This window comes from Aptenodytes patagonicus, chromosome 1 (genome assembly GCF_965638725.1).
Source record: "Aptenodytes patagonicus chromosome 1, bAptPat1.pri.cur, whole genome shotgun sequence".
Taxonomy (NCBI): Eukaryota; Metazoa; Chordata; class Aves; order Sphenisciformes; family Spheniscidae; genus Aptenodytes; species Aptenodytes patagonicus.
Window position 1 is genome coordinate 88,083,694 of NC_134949.1, and position 19,362 is coordinate 88,103,055.

Below are 19,362 nucleotides of genomic sequence, written 5' to 3' on the forward strand. Positions count from 1 at the left end.
CTCAACAGCGTTTCACTGTGGCACCTCCTAGAACTCCTCCTGAAAACATTTTCTCCAGCTGAGCATTGGAGAAGGCATCAGCCCTGGGAACCTGGATTTAGAGCCACTGGCCCAAGTGTCCTTGTCTGAAGTCCCCAGCCACCTCTTGCCTCCCTCCCCCTGCAGGCCTATACCAGTCAGTAGTTCTCTCAAGGAAGAGTCTTATTGTATAAAGAGCCCATTCGCCCCACAAACCTAATCTAACCCCTTCTCTCTGCTGCCGCCGCTCTATTACACCCCTCAGTGACCCCTCTCACGTCCTAGGTGGGTCCCTGCTCCCCACTGCTCCGCTCCCCAGTGTTTCTCACTCATTGCAGCCCGTGTGACCACTGAGCATGAAGACTCCAGCGTGGCCTTTCCCCTCCCAGCCCACAGGAGGGAGCAGAGCCAGGTACCCTCCAGGTCCCAAATGCAGCACGTGAGGAAGGAGCTGACGTATGCACTTTGCTTTCCGTTGCAGCTGGTTTATTTCTAAAGTTTAAGGGTTTATTGGGCCTGTGTCCTCCAACCCTCCATCCGGAAAAATAATTCAAACCACAGAAAGCCCAATGAAGCTGGTGAGAGGGTGCTGGGTGAGGAGCACACAGGAGCTGATGGCACCCCCGGTGCCAGGGGCTGCCCTCTGGCAGGGCAGCAAAACCCCACGTCTCCTCCGTTCCCTTTCAGGCTGTGTGTCTCCCCCACACCTTCCACTGCATCCCTGTGTCTCTCCCCGGGCTGTCCTCTCCCCGGCTGCCTTGCAGTTCCCTGGCAGCCTCCCTCTGCCCCAGTGCGCTCCCCCTCAGCGGCAGCTGTGCACCTCCACCAGGTGCCGGCACTGCTTGCACTTGACGGAGCAGCACCAGCGAAACTTGCAGCTGCACCGCTCCACCACCTCTGCCTGGGACGTGTGGAAGCCCCTGCCGCAGCACAAGAGCTCACAGCCATCCATGGCCGGGGATGTCCGGTTGCACTGGCGGCCAGAGGTGCCAAAGACCCCGCGCTGGGGGTCCCGGTCGCAGAAGTCTGGGCTGGCCAACAGGTAGACCAGGTCGTGAGCCGTGTAGGGCTTGAAGCGAGAGCTCTTGGGCACCAGGAGCTTGCGGGAACCAACCCGCTTGGGGTGAACCTCTGTTGCCCCCTCAAACTTTTCCTTGAGGATGTTGCCCACCTTGCGGAAGGGGGGCATGACCTTCCAGCACGTGCGCACCTCGCAGGAGCCCGACACACCATGGCACTTGCACTCCACCTTCATGTGGGCCAGGAGAGCCTGGGGAGCAGGAGGCAGCTGCCAGCCAGTCCTGGGACACCCTGCCCTACACCTCCCATGCCTGTGAGCCCCCCAGCAGCCACTGTTCCCCCCCACACCTCCCATGGGGCTGGAGGGCAGGATCAGCCGAAGGGAAGGGAAGGGAGCAAAAAAGTCTTTTTAAGCCAAGCCAATATGAAACATAAGGGGATCCACTCTGTGGGAAACAGGCTGGCTTGGGTCTGTAAGAGAAATCCCTGAGGCAGGGGTAGAGACAGGGACCTGCTCTGACCCCATGGACCGTGGGGAGGGGAACAGATCTGCCCAGAGCCAGAGGATGCTCAAGGGACCAGATCTGAGAGTGGCCTCTACAGAGGATGGTGTCTTTGCTCAGGAGGGACTGGAGGGGCAGGGAAGGCCTTCAGAGCAGAGTGGGGAAACTCATTTCCTTTGCTGAAAAGGCCAAGGAAGGTAAATCACAGCTGGGCTCACTGAGGAAAAAGAGACTCTGTAGGGGCAGGTAGGGAAGGCTGGGACCCCACTCTGTGCAGGCAAGGAGCTAGCTCAGTGTGAGTGGCGCAGTGCTGGGCTGAGGAAAGGCAGCAGGACGCAGACCCCCTCTGGGAGCTCATGGCTGCCCCGAATTGCTCCTGGGGTAAGAGGGCTGGACCGAGCTCCGCCCAGCCAGGGAGAAGCCCCTGAAGCTGGGCTTGCTTCGCAGCCCCTGTTCCTGCCCTTACCTTCCTCCCAGCCTCATTGTTGTGCAGGTTCATGAGCGCTCGGCTGGAGGAGATGCCACGGCTCCTCTCAGGGTTGTCTACGAAGGCTTGAGAAAAGGCAATCCCGTAAGACAGGTTATCAGAGCAGCCTGACCATTGGAAACCTGCAGCGGGAAAGCAGACATGAGATGAAGAAGGATAAGCCCTGGGAGGAGGTCCCAAAGGGCTGAGGGCCATGGACAAGGCAGGTGCCTCCTCCCCTGGTGAGGGTCTCCCCCATGGATCTTCTCCTCTGCCACCCCCTCCCTGCCACTGGCCTCTTCCTTCACCTTCGGGGCTGACTCCTCGGATCTTGCGGTCGCAGCCACACTTCTCCAGCTCCCCACGGCTGCAGGCACGAGTCACAGCAAAGGCAACGCCGGCAGCAGAGATAGCATGGATGAAAGCAGATTCTCGCGTGCCTGCAGTGGGGCGAGAAATGGCACCAGTCTGCGGAGGGGGAAGGCACTGATGGGACATGGGGGTGGGGAAAGAGGCTATGACTGCATGCAGGAGGGATGCATTCAGGTGGAGACTGCTCGGGAGAAATCACTGTCAGGATGTTCAGCCAGTGCTGCTGTTCCTGAGGCCTGGAGCCAGTAAGGGAGATGGCTCTGTGGAGTCCTTCTGGCTGAGGGACTGAGCCAGAAGTGGTGCCTCAACATGGCACCCTCAGTTCCTGCGCTGGGTGTCCCACTGAGAGAGAGAACTCAGCAGCTCCCAAGCGAAGTGAAAGGGGAGCCGTGGTGGGGGACACCAGGGGCTGAGCCTCCCACGTAGAGGGGTTTGTCAGGGAAGACCCTGCCACCTTGTCTCTAGGAGCCAGAGACCCTGCTCATAGCTCCCTGTATGGCTCCTCCCATGCCAACACATGCAAAATCTGTTCCGTGCTGTTTTGGGGGCATAGGCAGATCCTTTTTCCCTGGCCTGCAACAAAAAGGGACCGCAGCTTCAGAGAAAAAGGTTTGATTTGAGCTGCTACTCCAAAGGGCTGGGCTGGTGGCAGCATGGGGGAGAAGATCTACCAGTCTGCGGAGCTGGTACCCAGAATGGTCCAGATGGGACCGAAAAGCCAAGCCTGGCTGAATGAGGAAAAAGTTTAGCCAGAATATTAATATTTGAAACAGCATGTGCATTTGGTTCAGTTTGCTCTCTGTTGACATCTATGTTAGCATGCAGAGGAAGGCACTGGCCACTCTGGGGCTGGGCCCAGTGTGACACTTGTACACTAGCTCAGCGAAGGCTGATGTGTCAAGGAAACCCCGTGGGCATACTGAAGGGACCCCATGCCAGCTCTGCCTGTGCCACCTCCCCCTCACTGACCTTGGATGGCGACCTTGCCAAAGACCTGCAGCCCCTGCAGGGTGGAGCAGTTCCACCGGCGAGAGTGAAACTGGTGCTGGCATTCCTCGACAGCCAGCTCCGCGCCTCGCTTCACCGCATCCATGGCTTCCACCTGCCGCCGGCAAATGCGGACCTGCTCTTCTACCAGCCCCATCAGACCCTCGCAGCCACCGGGGTTCCGGAGGACTGCCTGCAGAGAAGGCTGCTTGGCCAGGTTCCTGTGGGGCAGGGGAGAGATTCAGTCACAGATGGGCTAGAGTCAGGGCCATGTCTGTGAGGGACTAGCCCTCTATAGCCTTATTTTAGAGCAGAAATGGGGCAGGGAAGGGGATGTGCCGCCTCTTGTCTGTGTTGAATTGAACATTCCTGGTCTGCGCCTCTTCAGCTTCACTGTCCCTCTCCCTTCATGCTCCCAGAGATGCCCCGCCTAATGTGCTGCCTTTGGGTTGCCCAGGTTCCTTCTTCCACCCTTTTCTCACAGATCTGCCTGTTTCTTGGGAAACAGCACCTCCCCAGGTGACTTTCCAATCCAGACAGTACAAGTGCAAAGCATACTTACAGCCAGGTCACAGCAAGGACATGCTGCACGGGGATCAGCACCACGTACAGCCACGCCATCTCCATCCTGTCCCCGGCAAAACTCCACCTTCATCCACGGTGCAGCAGCTGCCCGAATCCCCTCCTGTGACCTCCCACTGCCTCTGCCTGACAGTCACTCACACAGCAGCTCCGGCCAGCACTGCAAAGCACAGGTAGCCCCTGCCCTGGGCAATGACCATGGGCTGCCCTGGTGTGCCTGCCAGCATCGGAGACCTGGTGGCCCACAGAAACCTGGCAGGTTGGCCCTGCGAGGGCGTCCACGCTGGTGCTGTTCCCTACCTACAGCTCGGGCAGCATCGTGGGAGAGCTCTGAACTAGGGCTCTGGGGTAGGCATCTGTCGGAGGGAGCTCACACGGCTGGGGAGAGCATCAGTGCCAGACCCCCAGTTTCTGCCGTCCCGTCAGTAGACGATCTGGTTGTCTTCCTCTGCAGTCAAGTCACTTCATCAGCAGGAAGCAGCCCAAGACCCAGAGCCTTCCACACAAGAAAAACCTGGCAGCACCAAGCAGCTGTCTCTAGACCCACCAGCTCGTCATCGCTTTGTCACCAAGCCCTTTGGGGAGCCGGCGAGTTTCCTTGCAGTGACAGCTCATGCGAGCAGAGAGGGGAAGACCTGCTGCCTCCCTCATCCCCAGCTGCTGCCCTTGAGGACCCTCCCTCATCTGCCTCCTCCAGGCTGGAGATTCTTCTTTTCTACCCTGCAACCCACATAGCTACGGCAAACAGACACAGCCCGGCTGCTCCCTGGGTCTCTTAACTCTTTCCCTGGCAGCTCTCCCTTCACCCCCCTCATTTTCTTCCCCATGACAAGAGGGACAGTCCTTGCCCTTCTCCTAAGCAGGCATAATGGAGTGGCTGCCCCTCTTCTCAGTGGGTAGCCCTTTCCTAAGATCCCCTGGGAGTCCAGGAAAATGTGAGTTGTGTGACCGGGGAGCTGAAATGTCCTGGGAGAAAAGCCTGCCATTCCTCCAGCAGGCCTGGGAAGTGCTAACTGTCCTGACCGCCCTGAAAGATGAAACTCCTCACGCAGCCCGGAGGTTTCTGCTTTTCCTGTCTGAATCATTCAGCAAGTGAAACATGGCTGCTCTGGCCCTGCTATGGTTCTTCCGCCATGGCCCCACATGTGGGTTAACACCTTTGCTGTGCTTTTCCACATTTCCCTGCACAAAGAGGTCTGAAGAGCACTGGGGTTTATCATCCTTTCAAACTTGAGCAGCCCCTCTGTTGTAGCACACTTTCCACCTCTCTCCTTGCCTTCCCAGCTCCCTGCATCCCTCGTTCTGCTAGGTCCTTGCTCCTGCTTTCTGGAGTCAGCACTCTGGGGCGGCAGGCATGTTGAGATCTGCAGCATCAGGGTGTAGCCTCCGACACACACCCCAGTAATCTGGTCTTACCTGCTGTCGACTCAGACAGCGGTGGAGAAATGCCGGGGGTTGCACTGCTCTTCCCCATGAGCTGAGCCTCCAAGAGACAGCAAGGGGCAAAGGTGTGAGCCCACCCGGGCAGGGGGCGACGGAGTTTGTGGGCTGATGCACCGAGACCCAGTGAGGTGAGTGAACCTGGCTGGGTGAGGGATGGGGCAGGGTGGGCTCACGGGCTAGGTTAAGTGCCACTGTGTCCCCCTCTTCTGACACACATGGTAAAGCCAGGACTGCCAGGCTCAGTCCGGTGTGTGCACATGTGTGCGGGGGGCGAGGGCTGCAGGGGAGGGGAAAGTTCCCACAGAGGGTGTCAGAGACTCCTTTTGCAAAGGGAGAAGGAAACCCCACTCTGGTATATCTGCAAGCCTTTATCGGTACCAGAGCCTTGACAGGAACTGAAGAGACACAAAAAGCTGTGATAACAAAGATCCCAGCAACTAGGAAGTGAGAAAGGTTAAAAAAGAGAGGCACTAAAAAGGAGCAGGGTGAGATCAGTGGTTCGGGTGCTATTGTATCCTCCAAGGATTTATGAGCAGCAGGAACATATATCCCTTGGCGTGTCACTCCCTGAATGAGGAGGCAGTGACGGCAGAACAAGGGAGGCAGGGAGTGAGAAAGTCAAACACCAGCAGCAACAGCCAGCAGGCAGAGGAGCCGGGCAGGGGGTGCAGAGAAAGAGGGAGCCCACAGGAACAGCAGCTTCTTCTCGGGGCAGCTGCTCCTGGGGAAGGACGACAGTAGGACTAGAAGTGTCCCCATGACCCGTGTCTTCTTCCAGGTGTGCTGGGACTGGCAAAGCAGAAACAGGACTTGAAGCAACAGAGTGCCACATGGGCTCTGCAGAAGGGCAGATCCCTTCTCAGCTACACTTGGTGGTTCTAGGTCACAGATGTCCTGCTAAATCAACCCTTGCACTTTCTTAGTGCTGTGCCTCCTGTAGCCTTGAACGACAGGGACTGACGTTTGTGGCAAACATGCCTTTGCCTGCCACAGGCACTGACACCTCTTCAGAGCTCAGTTCTTTTTGGGTCCCTGACACATGCCAGTGGTGCACAGCTGGGCCACCGCACAGGATCTGGTCCCCAAAGCGCCCAAGCCCATGGGATTGACAGGACTCTGCGCCTTTGCACTGACTAGTGATTAAATCAACTTTGCTCTCACTTCCCGTATTTCACTTCCACCTCCTGTTTGGCAATATTTTGGGGAGGGGGATGTTTTAATTTTCCCCTGTCAGTCCTGGGGGTGGCTGAGTTAGCATGGGAGCAAAGACAAGCAAGTATTTGGCACTATGACCCAGGGCAGGTCTCCTCAGTTGCAAGGACGCCTGCGTGTTGCTTCTTTCACGATTACGTTTGCTTTCATAGGATGTGTTTTAGCTTATCAGCTTTGGATAGCGAAGTTCATGCTTTCTGGCCAGCCAGAAGTGCATCAGGAAGTGAGAAAGGAGAGGTGAACTGCAGCATGACAAATGTAGAACCAGCCATGGCGCGGTAGGGGACAGCTGTGATTTGGATGAGCAAGTAGCCAAAGAGCCCCCCTGGTTCTGTTTTGATTCAAGCTGCTTGCCGTTTTGGTGCCTGGATCGAGACCTCTGCAGTGACAGTGATCGCTAGCCGGCAAGCCTGCGTGCACCCTTGGCTCTTCACCAGCAAAGAGGTAAGCGAGATGGAAACATCTGGAGAGCTGGGTGGTCTGGGCACACTGGGTACTAGTCCCCGCCAGCTGCTGCACATGTGCTGCCGGACCTGACCACAGAGCACTGGGGAACCCTCTACGCCTCTTCAGTTGCCTGGTGAACCTAGCGGTGCAAGGCAAATCTCAGTATTTATTCAAACGGAGGCTGTCTTTGAGATCCTGTGATACTAAAAGCACAGGCAGCCTGCAGAGTTTACTTGCCAAGGTGCCCACATGGGGCCCTCAGGAGATGAAGGGGGGTGACACCTCTAGGGAGTGAGCAGTAGCAGTGTGATCAGACCTCATGAGTTAAATATGGAGGTCTCAGCTTTGATGTCACGTATCTCATTAAAAAGAAGCCATGCTAAGTCTTGAATGTCTTCACGGTTCTAATCATCACAATAATGTAATTTCTTGGTTAGAAAAAAGGTGAAAAGTGGGGCTTAAATATCACCTACAGCAGGTAAAAAGCATCCACATTTATGAAAAAATATACCTTCAATTTCTAAAGCAAAGTTGGGTAGGTTTTTTGAGGTTGGGTGTACTCTGTTACTTCCTCTTGGTTTCAGATTTACTAAGCAAGATTGTGCAATTTGCGTTTTCAGCTGCACTGCTCTGCACCCCAATGCCACATTCTCTGTCTGCATCTCTGGGGCAGCCCCAAAGCACTCCAGGATTTAAATAACAGGTCATTCTCAGAAACACTGACCCTGCAGCATGCTCAGCAAGATTTTTCTAGCTGTCTTTTTCCATCTCATTTCTCAGCCCCATGCATAACCCTGCGTCCCACCACGCTGTGCTCCTTCATAATTTTTGCAGTGCTAGGAAGGCAGTGGCTATTGGTGAGATAGTGCCAGGAGAGAAGATGCCCAGGACCAGGCAGCAAGATGCCAGGCATTACATCTCATCTCAGGGCATGCCTGCCTGTTCCAGCCCCTGTATGCAAGTACAGCTAGGGTTTCCCACCCCCCAAAAGAAAAAACTCAAGATCCCCATGGGTTTTGCATGTCCTGTGGGGACTCCTTGCCTAGCAGCTATTTTGCTGCCTCTGGCGAGAGGTGCCCACCCTGGGCCCAACCTCTGGCTTGTCTCAGTCCAGAACCCCACGCCAGCCAGGGCACCGGGCAGCTCCCAAGTGCTTGGGGGAGGCATGGGACTGTCATCTGAGTCGGGTGATCACAGAAGGGGGGGTGTGGGAGGGGAGGACAGTGCATTCTTTTCAACTGTTTTTTGGGGGTTGTCTGCCCATCCTCCAGCATCACATTCTCCTCTCACCTCACACAGCAACAGCAGTCAACATTGCCCCCATCTCACACCTATACCAACACCTCTTCCTCTGTCACCGGTGTTTTCCCTTCCTTCTAGTTTCTGCAGCTCCTCCTCCCCTGCAGCAGTTGCTCATAGTGCGTGTGTGTGTGTGTGTGTGTGTGTACACACGCACATATGCACGTGTCATGTCTATGTCATTCCCCCTGTCCCCCCTCCTAGAGCAAGAATACTAGCAACAAATTCATTTTCCACCTGAAAACAGAAAGAAGTATCTGCCTAGGTAGCATCTGTAGTTTGAATTGCTCTTTTCTGTCCCTGCTGGGGAAAAGGCCATGGTCTGGGCAGATGGCCTTCAGGGGCTCATATTGATCTTCACTGAGAGGTAAAAAGATGCTTCCTCCGCTTCCTGGGCCACATAAGGTCAGTCACCAAACAGAAAGCTCCTTCAGGATTTCAAGACAGCATCTCATCATGAGGAGGAGGATGATTCAGCTGTGGTACCATTGCCTTTTTACACAGCTGATGACTTGAGACCTCTCAGCAGCTTTCATGTAGAGCAATGAGTACTTGAGGTTCTTTTAGAGGCACCCACAAAGAACATGGCCTGTGGCCCTCAGACATTAACCAACGAGGATAAGCCAACCAGTTTCAGCTCTTCTGTCTCCCTGCTACCAGCCTGCTTTACCCGTAGCTTTCCTTTTCAGTGAGGGACAGTCAAAACAGTACCTCCAGAGCTCTGTGGAGAAACGCTCCGTTCCCACAGCTTCATCTTGCCAAAGACCATGCATGTACGCATCTCATTTCAGGTCTCTGAGTTCTTGATTACAGTATCTGTTACATCAAATTTGAGACTATCAATTAGCTTAGCTTCAATAACATCACCATCAGTGAATTCTTGCTTCTGTGTTTCCATCCACCCACCAAAAAAAAAAAATCCCCTCAAAAACCCCCAATCTATTTTCCACTCTCAGTGATCTTTGCTGCCAGTTTAGAAGTCTGCAGTTTGGTGTCTCGAAGGCTGAAGGGCTAGTATGTAAGGAAAGACCACTCAGAAAAAAATAAAAGGTGATGGTGGGCAAAAAACTAAACAGATTTCTTGCACTGGTGTTCATGGCAGGAAAGCCTGGGAGATTTCCACGGCAGGAACCCTCTTTATGGCAAAATTCATCAAAGGACTGCCTCTGATCAAACCAGTGGTAGGAATGGTTATGGAGCAGCAATATGAACTAAGCAGTGTCTGAAACCACATGGCTCCTACCCCAGAGGTCCGAAAACAACCGAAGGGTGAAAGACCTGACTAACTCTGGTGTAGAAACATTTGCTTAAAATTGCTTTTAAAGGCTCACTAGCAGACACAATTTGAGAAAAGGCTCTTGGGGGATTTCAGACCAGGGAGCTTGATGTCTGTGCTGAACAAATTAGTAGAAGCTATAATAAAGGAAAAAATCAATTGGCATGCAGTCACATCTAATTACTGGGGAAGAGTCATCATGGCTTTTATAAAGGGATGCTGTGCCTCACAGCCCTTCTTTGAAGGAGTCAACAAGCATGTGAACAGTGGCCCATGTGGATTTCCAAAAGGCTTTCAAAAGGGCTCTCACCAATGGTGCTTAAAGAAATTTAGAGAAAAGGTTCCTACCTGGATAAAAAGTGCCTGAAAGATAGGACAGAGAATGAGGAGAGATGGTCAGTTTTCTCAGTGGAGCTCTAAGACACCAGTGCTGGGACTTGGGCTGTTTGACTTATTCATGAGGGATGAATAATGAAATAACAAATCTGTTGGAGACATAAAATTATTCAAGTTAGAAAAGATGAGAGTTGGCTGCAAAGAACTGCAGAGATTAAGAGAAGTGCGAGTGACTGGCCTTAAAATAACAGCTGAAATTTCATCTAGCTAACTGATGAGAAAAAACAATCTGAACTGGCCATTACCCCTTGCAAATGAAATCTATGCCTACTCAGCTCAGTGTATCCACATCATCAACATTGTGTACATTTTGAGCACCCCACCACAGGGCTCACAAAGGCTGGAGCAGAAGTGGAAAGGTTCTAAGAAGGGCAACAAGGACAGAACAGCTCCTCTGCCAGGAAGAAGTATGAAGACAATGACCCTTTAGCCTCAAAAAAAAAAAAAGTTACTGAGAGGGAACATCGTAGGCATTTATAAAATCATCAGTGATAAGGTGAAGGTGAATAGGGATGGTTTTTTCCACCACCTCTTCCAGTACTAAAACTAGGAACTGAATCTAGCAGGTGGTGATTCAAAAATGAGTACAAGGAAGTGGTTCTTCACCTGAGGTGCAATTAAGCTGTGGAACTCCTTGGCACTGCTGGCACTGGATGTTGTAGATGGTAAATTTTACATGGACTCAAAAAACAACTGGAAAAAAAACATGAAAGAAAAATTCCCTGAGGACTACTGAATACAAATAGGTCACCTCTGGCTCAGGAAATCCCTGGGCTACAATATGCTGGAAGCAGGAAGAGAACTTGTGGGAGCATAACTACATAATTGCACTGTTCTTACATTATACCTTCACCATCCATGATTTGAGACGCAATACTAGTTGTAGATAGACCACCGATCTCACAAAGTATGGACCGTGCTTACATATTGTATTCTCTAGAGGTGTTTATTGAATACCTCTTGATAAAAATAGCTTGTCTGTGGAGACAAGTCACTTTCACCTGACACCTGACTGGTCTGGGTACACATTAGAGAAGGTCATGGTCTCTCACAAAGTCTCAGTCTCACTCACTTTGTCTTGGTCAAGACAAAGGTCTCACCAGTCTGTTCAGTCTGCAGTCATTGCAAGGTTTTGGCTGTAGCAAAAGCTGGCATATCCTCCTTGAGATTTTTTGAGGCATCTAATCATTTCACTTGAAACCAACAACATTCTTGCACGTTTGCCTTGTCTTGATGGATTATCTTATACTTTAAAATTATGCAAATCTTCACACAAAGTTTTCATCCATCATTGTCAAAGAAGGGAGAAAGCCACTCAGATGTAGCTTGACAAACCAGTAGAAGTTCCTCTAAGAAAACTGTCTTGGTGGTGGACCTGCCCAACAACACAAAAGGATGGGCAAACTGATAGCGGTCTACTCTCTCGTCTTAGACTTCCACTTTCATTGTTTAACATGTTGTTGCCAGAATGAATCTTTTCCTACCTATGAGGTCAGCACACGCATCTTCTGTCTTTAATAGATCCTCCCTCTAGATCTGTGCATTGCCCCACAACGCCATCCAGAAGGTCTGACATGCTTTTCACACCTGTCAAGTTGCTGAGTAGCTTCCTCTTAAAGTAATATCGACCTTATGTAAAAATTTCCTCTAGACAGAAAATTATACTTTCCTTTTGAGGTGAATCACACTCTATGTGGGCTCTGTGAGGGAGTCCTTATCTAACCACTGCAAACAGCTATGGGGAATTCTGTCATACTTACCAACCCCTACTCCGCTGTGACAGTTTTGAGAGCAGATGTCTAGTTTTAGGATCATAGAATAATTAAGGCAGTCTCTAGCCCAACCTCCTACTCAAAGCGGGTCAGCTATCAGATCAGATAAGTTTACTCTGGACTTTATAGAGTCTGGTCTTGAAAATCTCCAAGGATGGAGACTCCACAACCTCTTGGGGAAACCTGTTGCAATGCCTGACTGTCCTCACAGTGAAAACATTTTTCCCTATATCCAGTCTGAATATCTATTGCTTCAATTTTTTGCCCATTGCCTCTGGTCCCCCTGCCATGCCTCACTGTGAACAGCTAACTCTGCCCTCTTCCAGTAACCACCTTGCAGGTATGGGGAGGCTGCTATTATATCCCCTGGAGCCTTCTCTTCTCCAGCTGAACAAGCCCAGTTCCCTCAGCATCTCCTCACAGGGCAAGTGCTCCAGCCCCCAGACCTTTTCGGTGGCCTTCCACTGGACTCACTCCAATTGATCAATGTTTGGCAGGGCAGTGCTACCATTAGTATCTAGAGTGGTTACCAGTCTCACACCACTTTGGAGTTACAGGTATGTTTGTCCACATGAATCCCATGGCTCCTCCTGCTTTACTGGGTGCTCCCTTACCTGGGTGTGCTGCTCTGTGTTTGTGGGACGTGGGCTGCTTCATGCTTTATGGTGTTGTAAGCAGGAAAATGATCAGAGGACATCCAATCCAAATAGGCACCACTGGTCCCATGCAAGAGAGAACACCAAAGGAACTGTATGAATGTAAGCAACGTAAGGAACTCCAACTAGCTGGGGCTCAGGTTTGTGTGGGTTGTTTCACCCAGGAAAAGGAGCTAGGGTGGAGGCAAGTCTAACTGTAGCATAATTCTTTTTATCTGCAATGGATGTACAAAGTCCTGTTTCTCTGATATAAAACAATACTATGCAGTTTTTATTTTAAGTTCCTTCCAGTCAGCATTTTTCCCTCAAAATGCTTGCTCTCTTCTTTTTCTTTCTCTCTCTCTCTCTCTTTTTCTGGAGCTGCCTTGACTACTTTCCCTGTGTGCTCTTGTGCTGTCCCTTTCTTGTATACATGTGCTCTCGACAGTGATCAAAGCAACGTGAATTTTCTGGGGCTGAGCGATAAATTATTCTGTATGACAATTACCTTCTCTGTGCTCTGGCTTCTTCTGCCATGTAATTACTCACTTTTCTATGTCTTTTGGTTTCTTTGTGAGTTCTTGCATCAGAAGCCATCATGGTGGGATTTTGACCTTTCAAGAGATTTCCCCCTCTCACTTAAAACTCTTCTGTCTTGGTCTTCCACTCTGACCAGGAATTGTGCTGACATTCAACAACTGGCAATGACCCTCCATCGCATCAGCATCCACATAACCACTGGAAAGAATTACTGAACTAGAGGCAGAACCTGACTCTAGCTGACTACGTTACCATCCCTGCTAGATGACCACTGACCAGCAATCCAAAGCAGCACCAGTCAAGAGAGAGATGTGCCCATCTACCTCCCAGCTGCAGATGAGGGGAATCACCTGCCCATAGCTTCTTAGAGGGGAATGACTTCTCTCAGTGCTTTTCTTTGTGCCTCCTTAGCTCACCAGCAGGCTCAGCCATCTCAGCGAGACCCTCCCCTGATCCCCGCTGGGCATGTCAGCTCCCAATGCATCTCAGACATGCAAGGATTACAGCTTCAACCACCACCTCCTCCTGCCTGGCTACATCCTGATATTCATTACAGGTTTGATGCTGAACGTGGTGGCCCTATGGATATTCATCCGCTACCTGCGCCTGAAGTCTGTAGTGATGATCTACATGTTCAACCTGGCCGTGAGTGACCTCACCTTCACACTCCCTCTGCCGCTGCGACTTTACTACTATTCCAACCACCACTGGCCCTTTGGTAACACCCTGTGCCAGGTCTCTGGGTCTGTCTTCCAGATCAACATGTATGGTAGCTGCCTATTCCTCACGTGCATCAACCTAGATCGCTATGTTGCCATTGTCCACCCACTTCGCTGGCGGCATCTGCGGCGCCCCAAGGTGGCCAAGCTCCTTTGCCTGGTCGTCTGGGTTGTGATCTTCATGGGCTCCATCCCCACTGCCATAGTCCACAAGCAAAACCACTGTGAGATACAGAACCAGACCATTTATCTGTGCTTTGAAAACTTTAGTGACAACATGTGGCAGAGAAACCTCTTCCCCCTGGTTGTCCTGGCTGAAATCTTGGGGTTTCTCCTGCCTCTCAGCTCTGTGACATACTGCTCGGTTCGGATCTTTCAGGAGCTCTGCCAGGACAGCCAGACGAAGACCCTGCGACAGCAGAAGACCATCCGTCTCCTCTTGGTCAATCTGGTCATCTTCATCATCTGCTTTGTGCCTTACAACACTACGCTGGCAGTTTATGGGCTGATAAAGGCCCAAGTGATGAAGGTTAAGGAAGAAACACAGACCTCCGTGCGCCAAGCGTTAATTATGACAATGCTGTTGGCCAGCTTGAACTGCACGCTGGACCCCCTGATCTACTACTTTAGTACTGAGGGTTTCCGTAACACCTTTAAGAAACTGCGGCGGGTACAAGCCTGGGACTCAGATACAGGGACGCTTAAGAATCAGGTTGTGGAGAATAAGTCAACCCGAGACCATGCTATCTCAAAAGTAAAACAGTTCCCAGCTGAGAACTTTATCTGTCCCAATGAATCTTTGCCATCACTTCCTACTGCATTATTTTTGAATGGCCCTATTGAGGACTCAGAAATATAACCACAGAAAGGTCATACCATTGCAGAGTCACCCATTCAATAATTACAGCAAGACTGTGGGAAACAGCTCAGGGCAACTTAGCAAACTGTTTGAGGGAGCACAGCAGGCTGTATGTGGGTGAACGTGATGATACGAAGCTGAAGGATGAAAGGTTGTTTTGAATAAACAGAGATGTCTTGGTGACATCTCTGACTCTTTTGGTGCAGGAAACATAGTGGGGGACAAGGACTTGAAACAAATGTAGTGTGTCTAGGTCTGGTCAGCACAGATTCCTATAGCAAGTCCATCCTACCTGAGCACCTCCTGGCTGCACCGTAACGTGAAGCAGTTCTGGGGTTAATCAGAGCACAGATGTGGTACTGCTGACAGAGTGAATTTAGTGGTTAAGACTGAGGGGAACTTTGGGGTTGTTTTTTTAACTAGATGCTTCAATTTGAGTCTTAAATCCAGCTTGGGACACCTAAATAAGTGTCTCAATTTTCCAAAAGAGTTGAAGCATTTAGCAACCCTTGTTGGGGTCAAGGAGACTAGCCGGGTGTTTAGTACTCTTGCAGAAAATAGGTTCCTAACTGTATAGTAAGTCACAGACCTTAGCAAAACAATCTTTAGGAGGTATGTCAAATGCGCTTGTGCAGCTGTACACACACACATGCAGAACAATGGATATACATTTACCTAAAGCAAAATGGCTTGGCAAACACTAGCATACTTAAAAATACACCCAGCATTCATAATGGCCCCAGAAAAAAGAGGATACCAATACTGTCGTCATTTCTGAAGCTCACATTGATGTTAGTGCTTTGCACTTTCTTGTTGCTCGGCCATAGGGTGACTGATTTCAGGTCTGAGTGATTTTCACTGTTAAAAAGAAATGATGTCACAGAATGAGGCTGCAGCGAAATATATTTGCTTGCACTGTTTGTACATGCTTTTTCAGCCTGCACTGTATGCGAAAGCCCTATAAATCTCCCCAGAAGCGAGAGACCCAGCTGTACACAGACAGTACCAGAAACCCCAGTTATTCGCTCCTGCTAGTGACCAAGGGCTGCCTTTCCACTTGCACTGCAAAGCAGCCTCTCTGTGGCTTCCAGCAGGACTCAGGCTATCCCAGAGTGGGTCCATTATGGTATATTTTAATTTTTTTGGAAAATGTTAAAGGAATGGTAAGGGAAAGTGACAAGAAATGCTGTTCAGAGTAAAGTCCTGGTTCTTAGACTTCCAAATTAGCAATGAATCTTATTTCAAGTCCCTACCTCATGACTGCTGCGGGAATAAATGTATTGCAGTGCATCATGGTTTTGTGTTACAATACAGTTTAGGAGACACAGGGTTTTAAATCCCTCTTTCCAGTCTCCCTTGAAGAGCTTCTCTTTTAGTACAGGTGACTGTAGAAGCAGGTCTTCAAGAAGACCTGTAGAAGATGAGCCTCTCCACAGAGAGATCCTTGTGTCACAGGCTGCCTTGGGAGACATATGCCCTAGGTAGGCCAGCTCTGTCCCCTTTCTCAGCCTGTGCATCGCCAGCAGACCAGCCTTGAAATATGCCTGCAGATGAAGGACCTTTAATGGTGTCTGAGAGATGCAGTGAGAGAGGTGGAGGAGGGCTTGCGGGGCAGTAGGCATTTCTATTTTGAAAACTCAGGACTGCCATGTGACTGTGAATCATTTGTGATGTAGTGCAGCTGGAGAGGAAGCAGAGCTGTGTGCATACCTTCTGCTAGGGTCCAATGTTACCCTTTTGTTCGGGGATTTACGAGGTAGTGGAGTGATATTGCAGGAACTGCACTGCTGTCCATTTCCACATCTTCCTCCACCTTCCTCTTTCCTAGACCCCTTTTCTTGTCCCTGTTCCTCTGGTCATTTCTCCCTTCCCCAGATCTAATACGCCATGCACCCGAGCATCAACTCAATGCCTTCACTGCTATGTTTTCTTCCCTGCCCAGAGAAGCTGATTTTTTCTTTCCTTTTAACTTGGCTAGAGCACCATCACAGATTCACAGAAAGATTTGGGTGGGAAGGGACCTCCGGAGGTCTCTACCCCAACTCCCTGCTCACAGAAGGTTGTCGGGGGCAGTGAGGGCTGGCTGCTCCCTAAAGGAAGGGCAGCTGAGAGCCAGGCATGGTAACAAGGCAGGCAGAGGAAGGGCCTTCCCCAGCACGGGCCCCATCCCACAGCACCTAAGCAAGGCGAGCAACGCAGGTACGGTGATGATAGCCAGGTTCAGCTGAGAATCCAGATCGTCAGACAAGCCTGTGGTGACGAGGCAGGTCCAAGGTCAAACTAAGTCATCAAGTCAGCATCAGGATCAGGTCTGGAGGCAGTAACCAGGGTGAGCCACAGCCCAGTGATTGCCAGACAAGTCCATTGTGACAAGACCGGTCTCGGGTCAAGCCAGGAAGCTTATCAACAGGTCTAGATCAACACAGTGCATGGTCAGGCACAGGCAAGACTGTTCAGGCAGGAGCCAAGGGCAAGAGCACCAGCTTAAAAGCAGCTCCTGGGGCAGGGGGTCAGCCTTGGCTGAGGCTCCAGCAGAGCTTTCTGGAAACTCTCTCCAAAGTCACCAGAGGGAAGGGGCAGCCCTCAGCCGTGCTGTCTCTGACCTGGCCCCAAGCTCACACAGCCAAAGCCCCAGGGGCAGGAGGATGCACTTGGGACCTTGAACTAGTTCAGGTCACTCAGGGCCTCGTCCAGGTGTCTTCTGAGCACCTCCAAGGATGGAGATTCCTCAGCTTCTTGGGGCATCCACACCAATGCTGAAACATGCCCTGGAGAGAGGCTTTTCCTAATGCTCAGCAGGAGTCTCTCTTGTCTCATGGCTGTTCCCTCCTGTGCTTTCTCAGGGCCACTGGGAGCAGAGTCTAGCTCCATCTTCTCCATACCCTCCCTTTAGGTAGTGGCAGACAGCAGTTAGGTCCCCCTCGACCTCTTCTTCCCCAGGATCAACAGACTCAGCTCCCTCAGCCTCTCCTCACAGGCCATATGCTCCAACCATCTCAGTGACCATCTGTGGGACTGTCCACAGTTTGTTGATGTCTCTCCTGTACTTGTGGACCCAATGCTGCACAGATGCTGAATAAAGAGCAGTAATCACTTCCTCCCACCTGCTGGCTGCACTTTTGCTAACAGCATGCAGGATGTGGGAAGCATCAGCAAAAGTACCAAGGGTGGTGCTCCCTGGACACTAGTGCCTGGCAACAGAGGAGACCTCTGGGAGGCATGTGCACCATCCTTGTACAGGTGTCCCCAGGGCATGCTTCTGCAGTTGGCATCCTCACAGAGGCACCTGACTCCTTCAAGTTGGGGCGAACATCAGTCTTTCAAAGGCCTGCAAGCTTGCCAAGTATGAATGAAATGTCAGGTGGCAGACGCCACTCCTTTGGAAGAGGCTGCTCCTCTGCCAAATATACAGTATCCCCCCCAAAACACAACACAGAACTCCTCAAAAAGAACATGAGAAAACATCATCTTCTTACAGTTTCATTCCTGAAAATAGCAGAACTATTTTTACCTGGAACATTTTATAAATATTCCGCCTCCAGCAGAGGAAATTTTAGCTCAAATATTTTGACAAAATTATAAATAACTGAAAAGCTGATCTCTTCATGGATCTCATCAACCAGTTTAACAATAAAGGGGGCTGCTGATCGTGCTACATGCAGCAGAAAAGTTCCTGACTTTGGGTTTCTGAAGGCTTTCCTTAATTGTTATATATAGGCAATGGTGTGCCCAGTGTGGGCTGTTGGGTTTTGTCCTTTGGGTTTTAAATAATTTTCAGCTTCCACTGATTTTGTGTTGTTTTTGAGGATTCTAGTCAAATTTAATCGCTTCGGATTCTGGAGAGGATTTTGGTTATTTTTCATGTCTGCCAGAGAGAATCAGTGTAAGCTAGGTCTTCTGCTTCTGCATTTTTGCCTTTGTTAGACTGGGGTTTTTTATTCCATCACGTGGTGATAAAGAAGGGAACATGCATGTACTGTCTCTCAGTGAAATGAGTCACTCACCCTATCTTGCTTTGTAGCTTCTATTTAATGAGTATGTATAAAAAAGCCAAACAAACAAATCTGAAAGTCCTAGGGTACGATCGTGTCCAACAATACCAATTGCTACAAAACAGAACCACTTTAAAGCATGTGTTTAAAACAGGAACAAACTACATGAAGCAATGGTATTCAAGAAAGGAAAGTTAAATGGGACAGCAAAGACTTTTCAACCTGTATAATTGACCCTTTACATCCTACTACGATAATTCTTGAATTAGTATTCTTGCTAAGTATGTCAGGGGTGAAAGATGCCATTCATTGCTCCCTTGCACTTCGTGTCATTCACAGATGTGAACATTAAACAAATGTCTTCTTATCAAGTAAGACTACATAAGTGAAAGGTCAGAGAGATGGCAAAGGAGCACAAAATGCTTATTTTATATGGATCAGACAGGGTATCTGCAAAAATGCATACATACATGAGGATTTGTCGTGGCTTAACCCCAGCTGGCAACTAAGCCCCACACAGCCGCTCACTCACTCCCCCCCACTGGGATGGGGGAGGGAACTGGAAGGGTAAAAGTGAGAAAACTCGTGGGTTGAGATAAAGGCAGTTTAACAGGTAAAGCAAAAGCTGCGCTCACAAGCAAAGCAAACCAAGGAATTCATTCACCACTTCCCATCGGCAGGCAGGTGTTCAGCCATCTCCAGGAAAGCAGGGCTCCATCACGCGTAACGGTTACTTGGGAAGACAAACGCCATCACTCTGAACGTCCCCCCTTCCTCCTTCTTCCCCCAGCTCTATATGCTGAGCATGACCTCATACAGTATGG

The 19,362-nt window shown here is 50.6% G+C and overlaps 2 protein-coding genes across 3 annotated transcripts; one reads left to right on the top strand and one right to left on the bottom strand.

The window, feature by feature from the left end:
• Positions 1-820: 820 nt before the first annotated feature.
• LOC143164809 (protein Wnt-4-like) lies at positions 821-3,993 on the bottom strand. Its single transcript, XM_076347775.1, has 5 exons — positions 3,929-3,993; positions 3,349-3,587; positions 2,316-2,447; positions 2,008-2,150; positions 821-1,288 (listed from the first exon to the last, which is right to left on the bottom strand). Exons 1-5 carry the CDS (start codon positions 3,991-3,993, stop codon positions 821-823), a joined length of 1,047 nt encoding a protein of 348 aa, XP_076203890.1.
• A 1,419-nt stretch (positions 3,994-5,412) lies between these two features.
• On the top strand, positions 5,413-18,330 carry LPAR5 (lysophosphatidic acid receptor 5). 2 transcript variants are annotated; one of them, XM_076347754.1, is made up of 3 exons: positions 5,413-5,519; positions 6,950-7,047; positions 13,105-18,330. In XM_076347754.1, the coding sequence occupies exon 3, from the start codon at positions 13,434-13,436 to the stop codon at positions 14,544-14,546; it is 1,113 nt and encodes a 370-aa protein (XP_076203869.1). In that variant the 5' UTR covers positions 5,413-5,519; positions 6,950-7,047; positions 13,105-13,433; the 3' UTR covers positions 14,547-18,330. The 2 variants fall into 2 exon arrangements, with proteins under 2 accessions (XP_076203869.1, XP_076203878.1); XM_076347763.1 differs by lacking the exon at positions 5,413-5,519 and having other exon boundaries at positions 6,791-7,047.
• The last annotated feature ends 1,032 nt before the right edge of the window (positions 18,331-19,362 follow it).

Coding starts and splice junctions, on each gene's coding strand:
- LOC143164809 (XM_076347775.1), bottom strand. CDS start 3,993: ATGGAGATGGCGTGGCTGTACGTGGTGCTGATCCCCGTGCAGCATGTC. Junction 3,588..3,928: donor GTCCTTGCTGTGACCTGGCT/GTAAGTATGCTT, acceptor CCTGCCCCACAG/GAACCTGGCCAAGCAGCCTT. Junction 2,151..2,315: donor CCGAGGAGTCAGCCCCGAAG/GTGAAGGAAGAG, acceptor TTCCCGCTGCAG/GTTTCCAATGGTCAGGCTGC.
- LPAR5 (XM_076347754.1), top strand. CDS start 13,434: ATGTCAGCTCCCAATGCATCTCAGACATGCAAGGATTACAGCTTCAAC.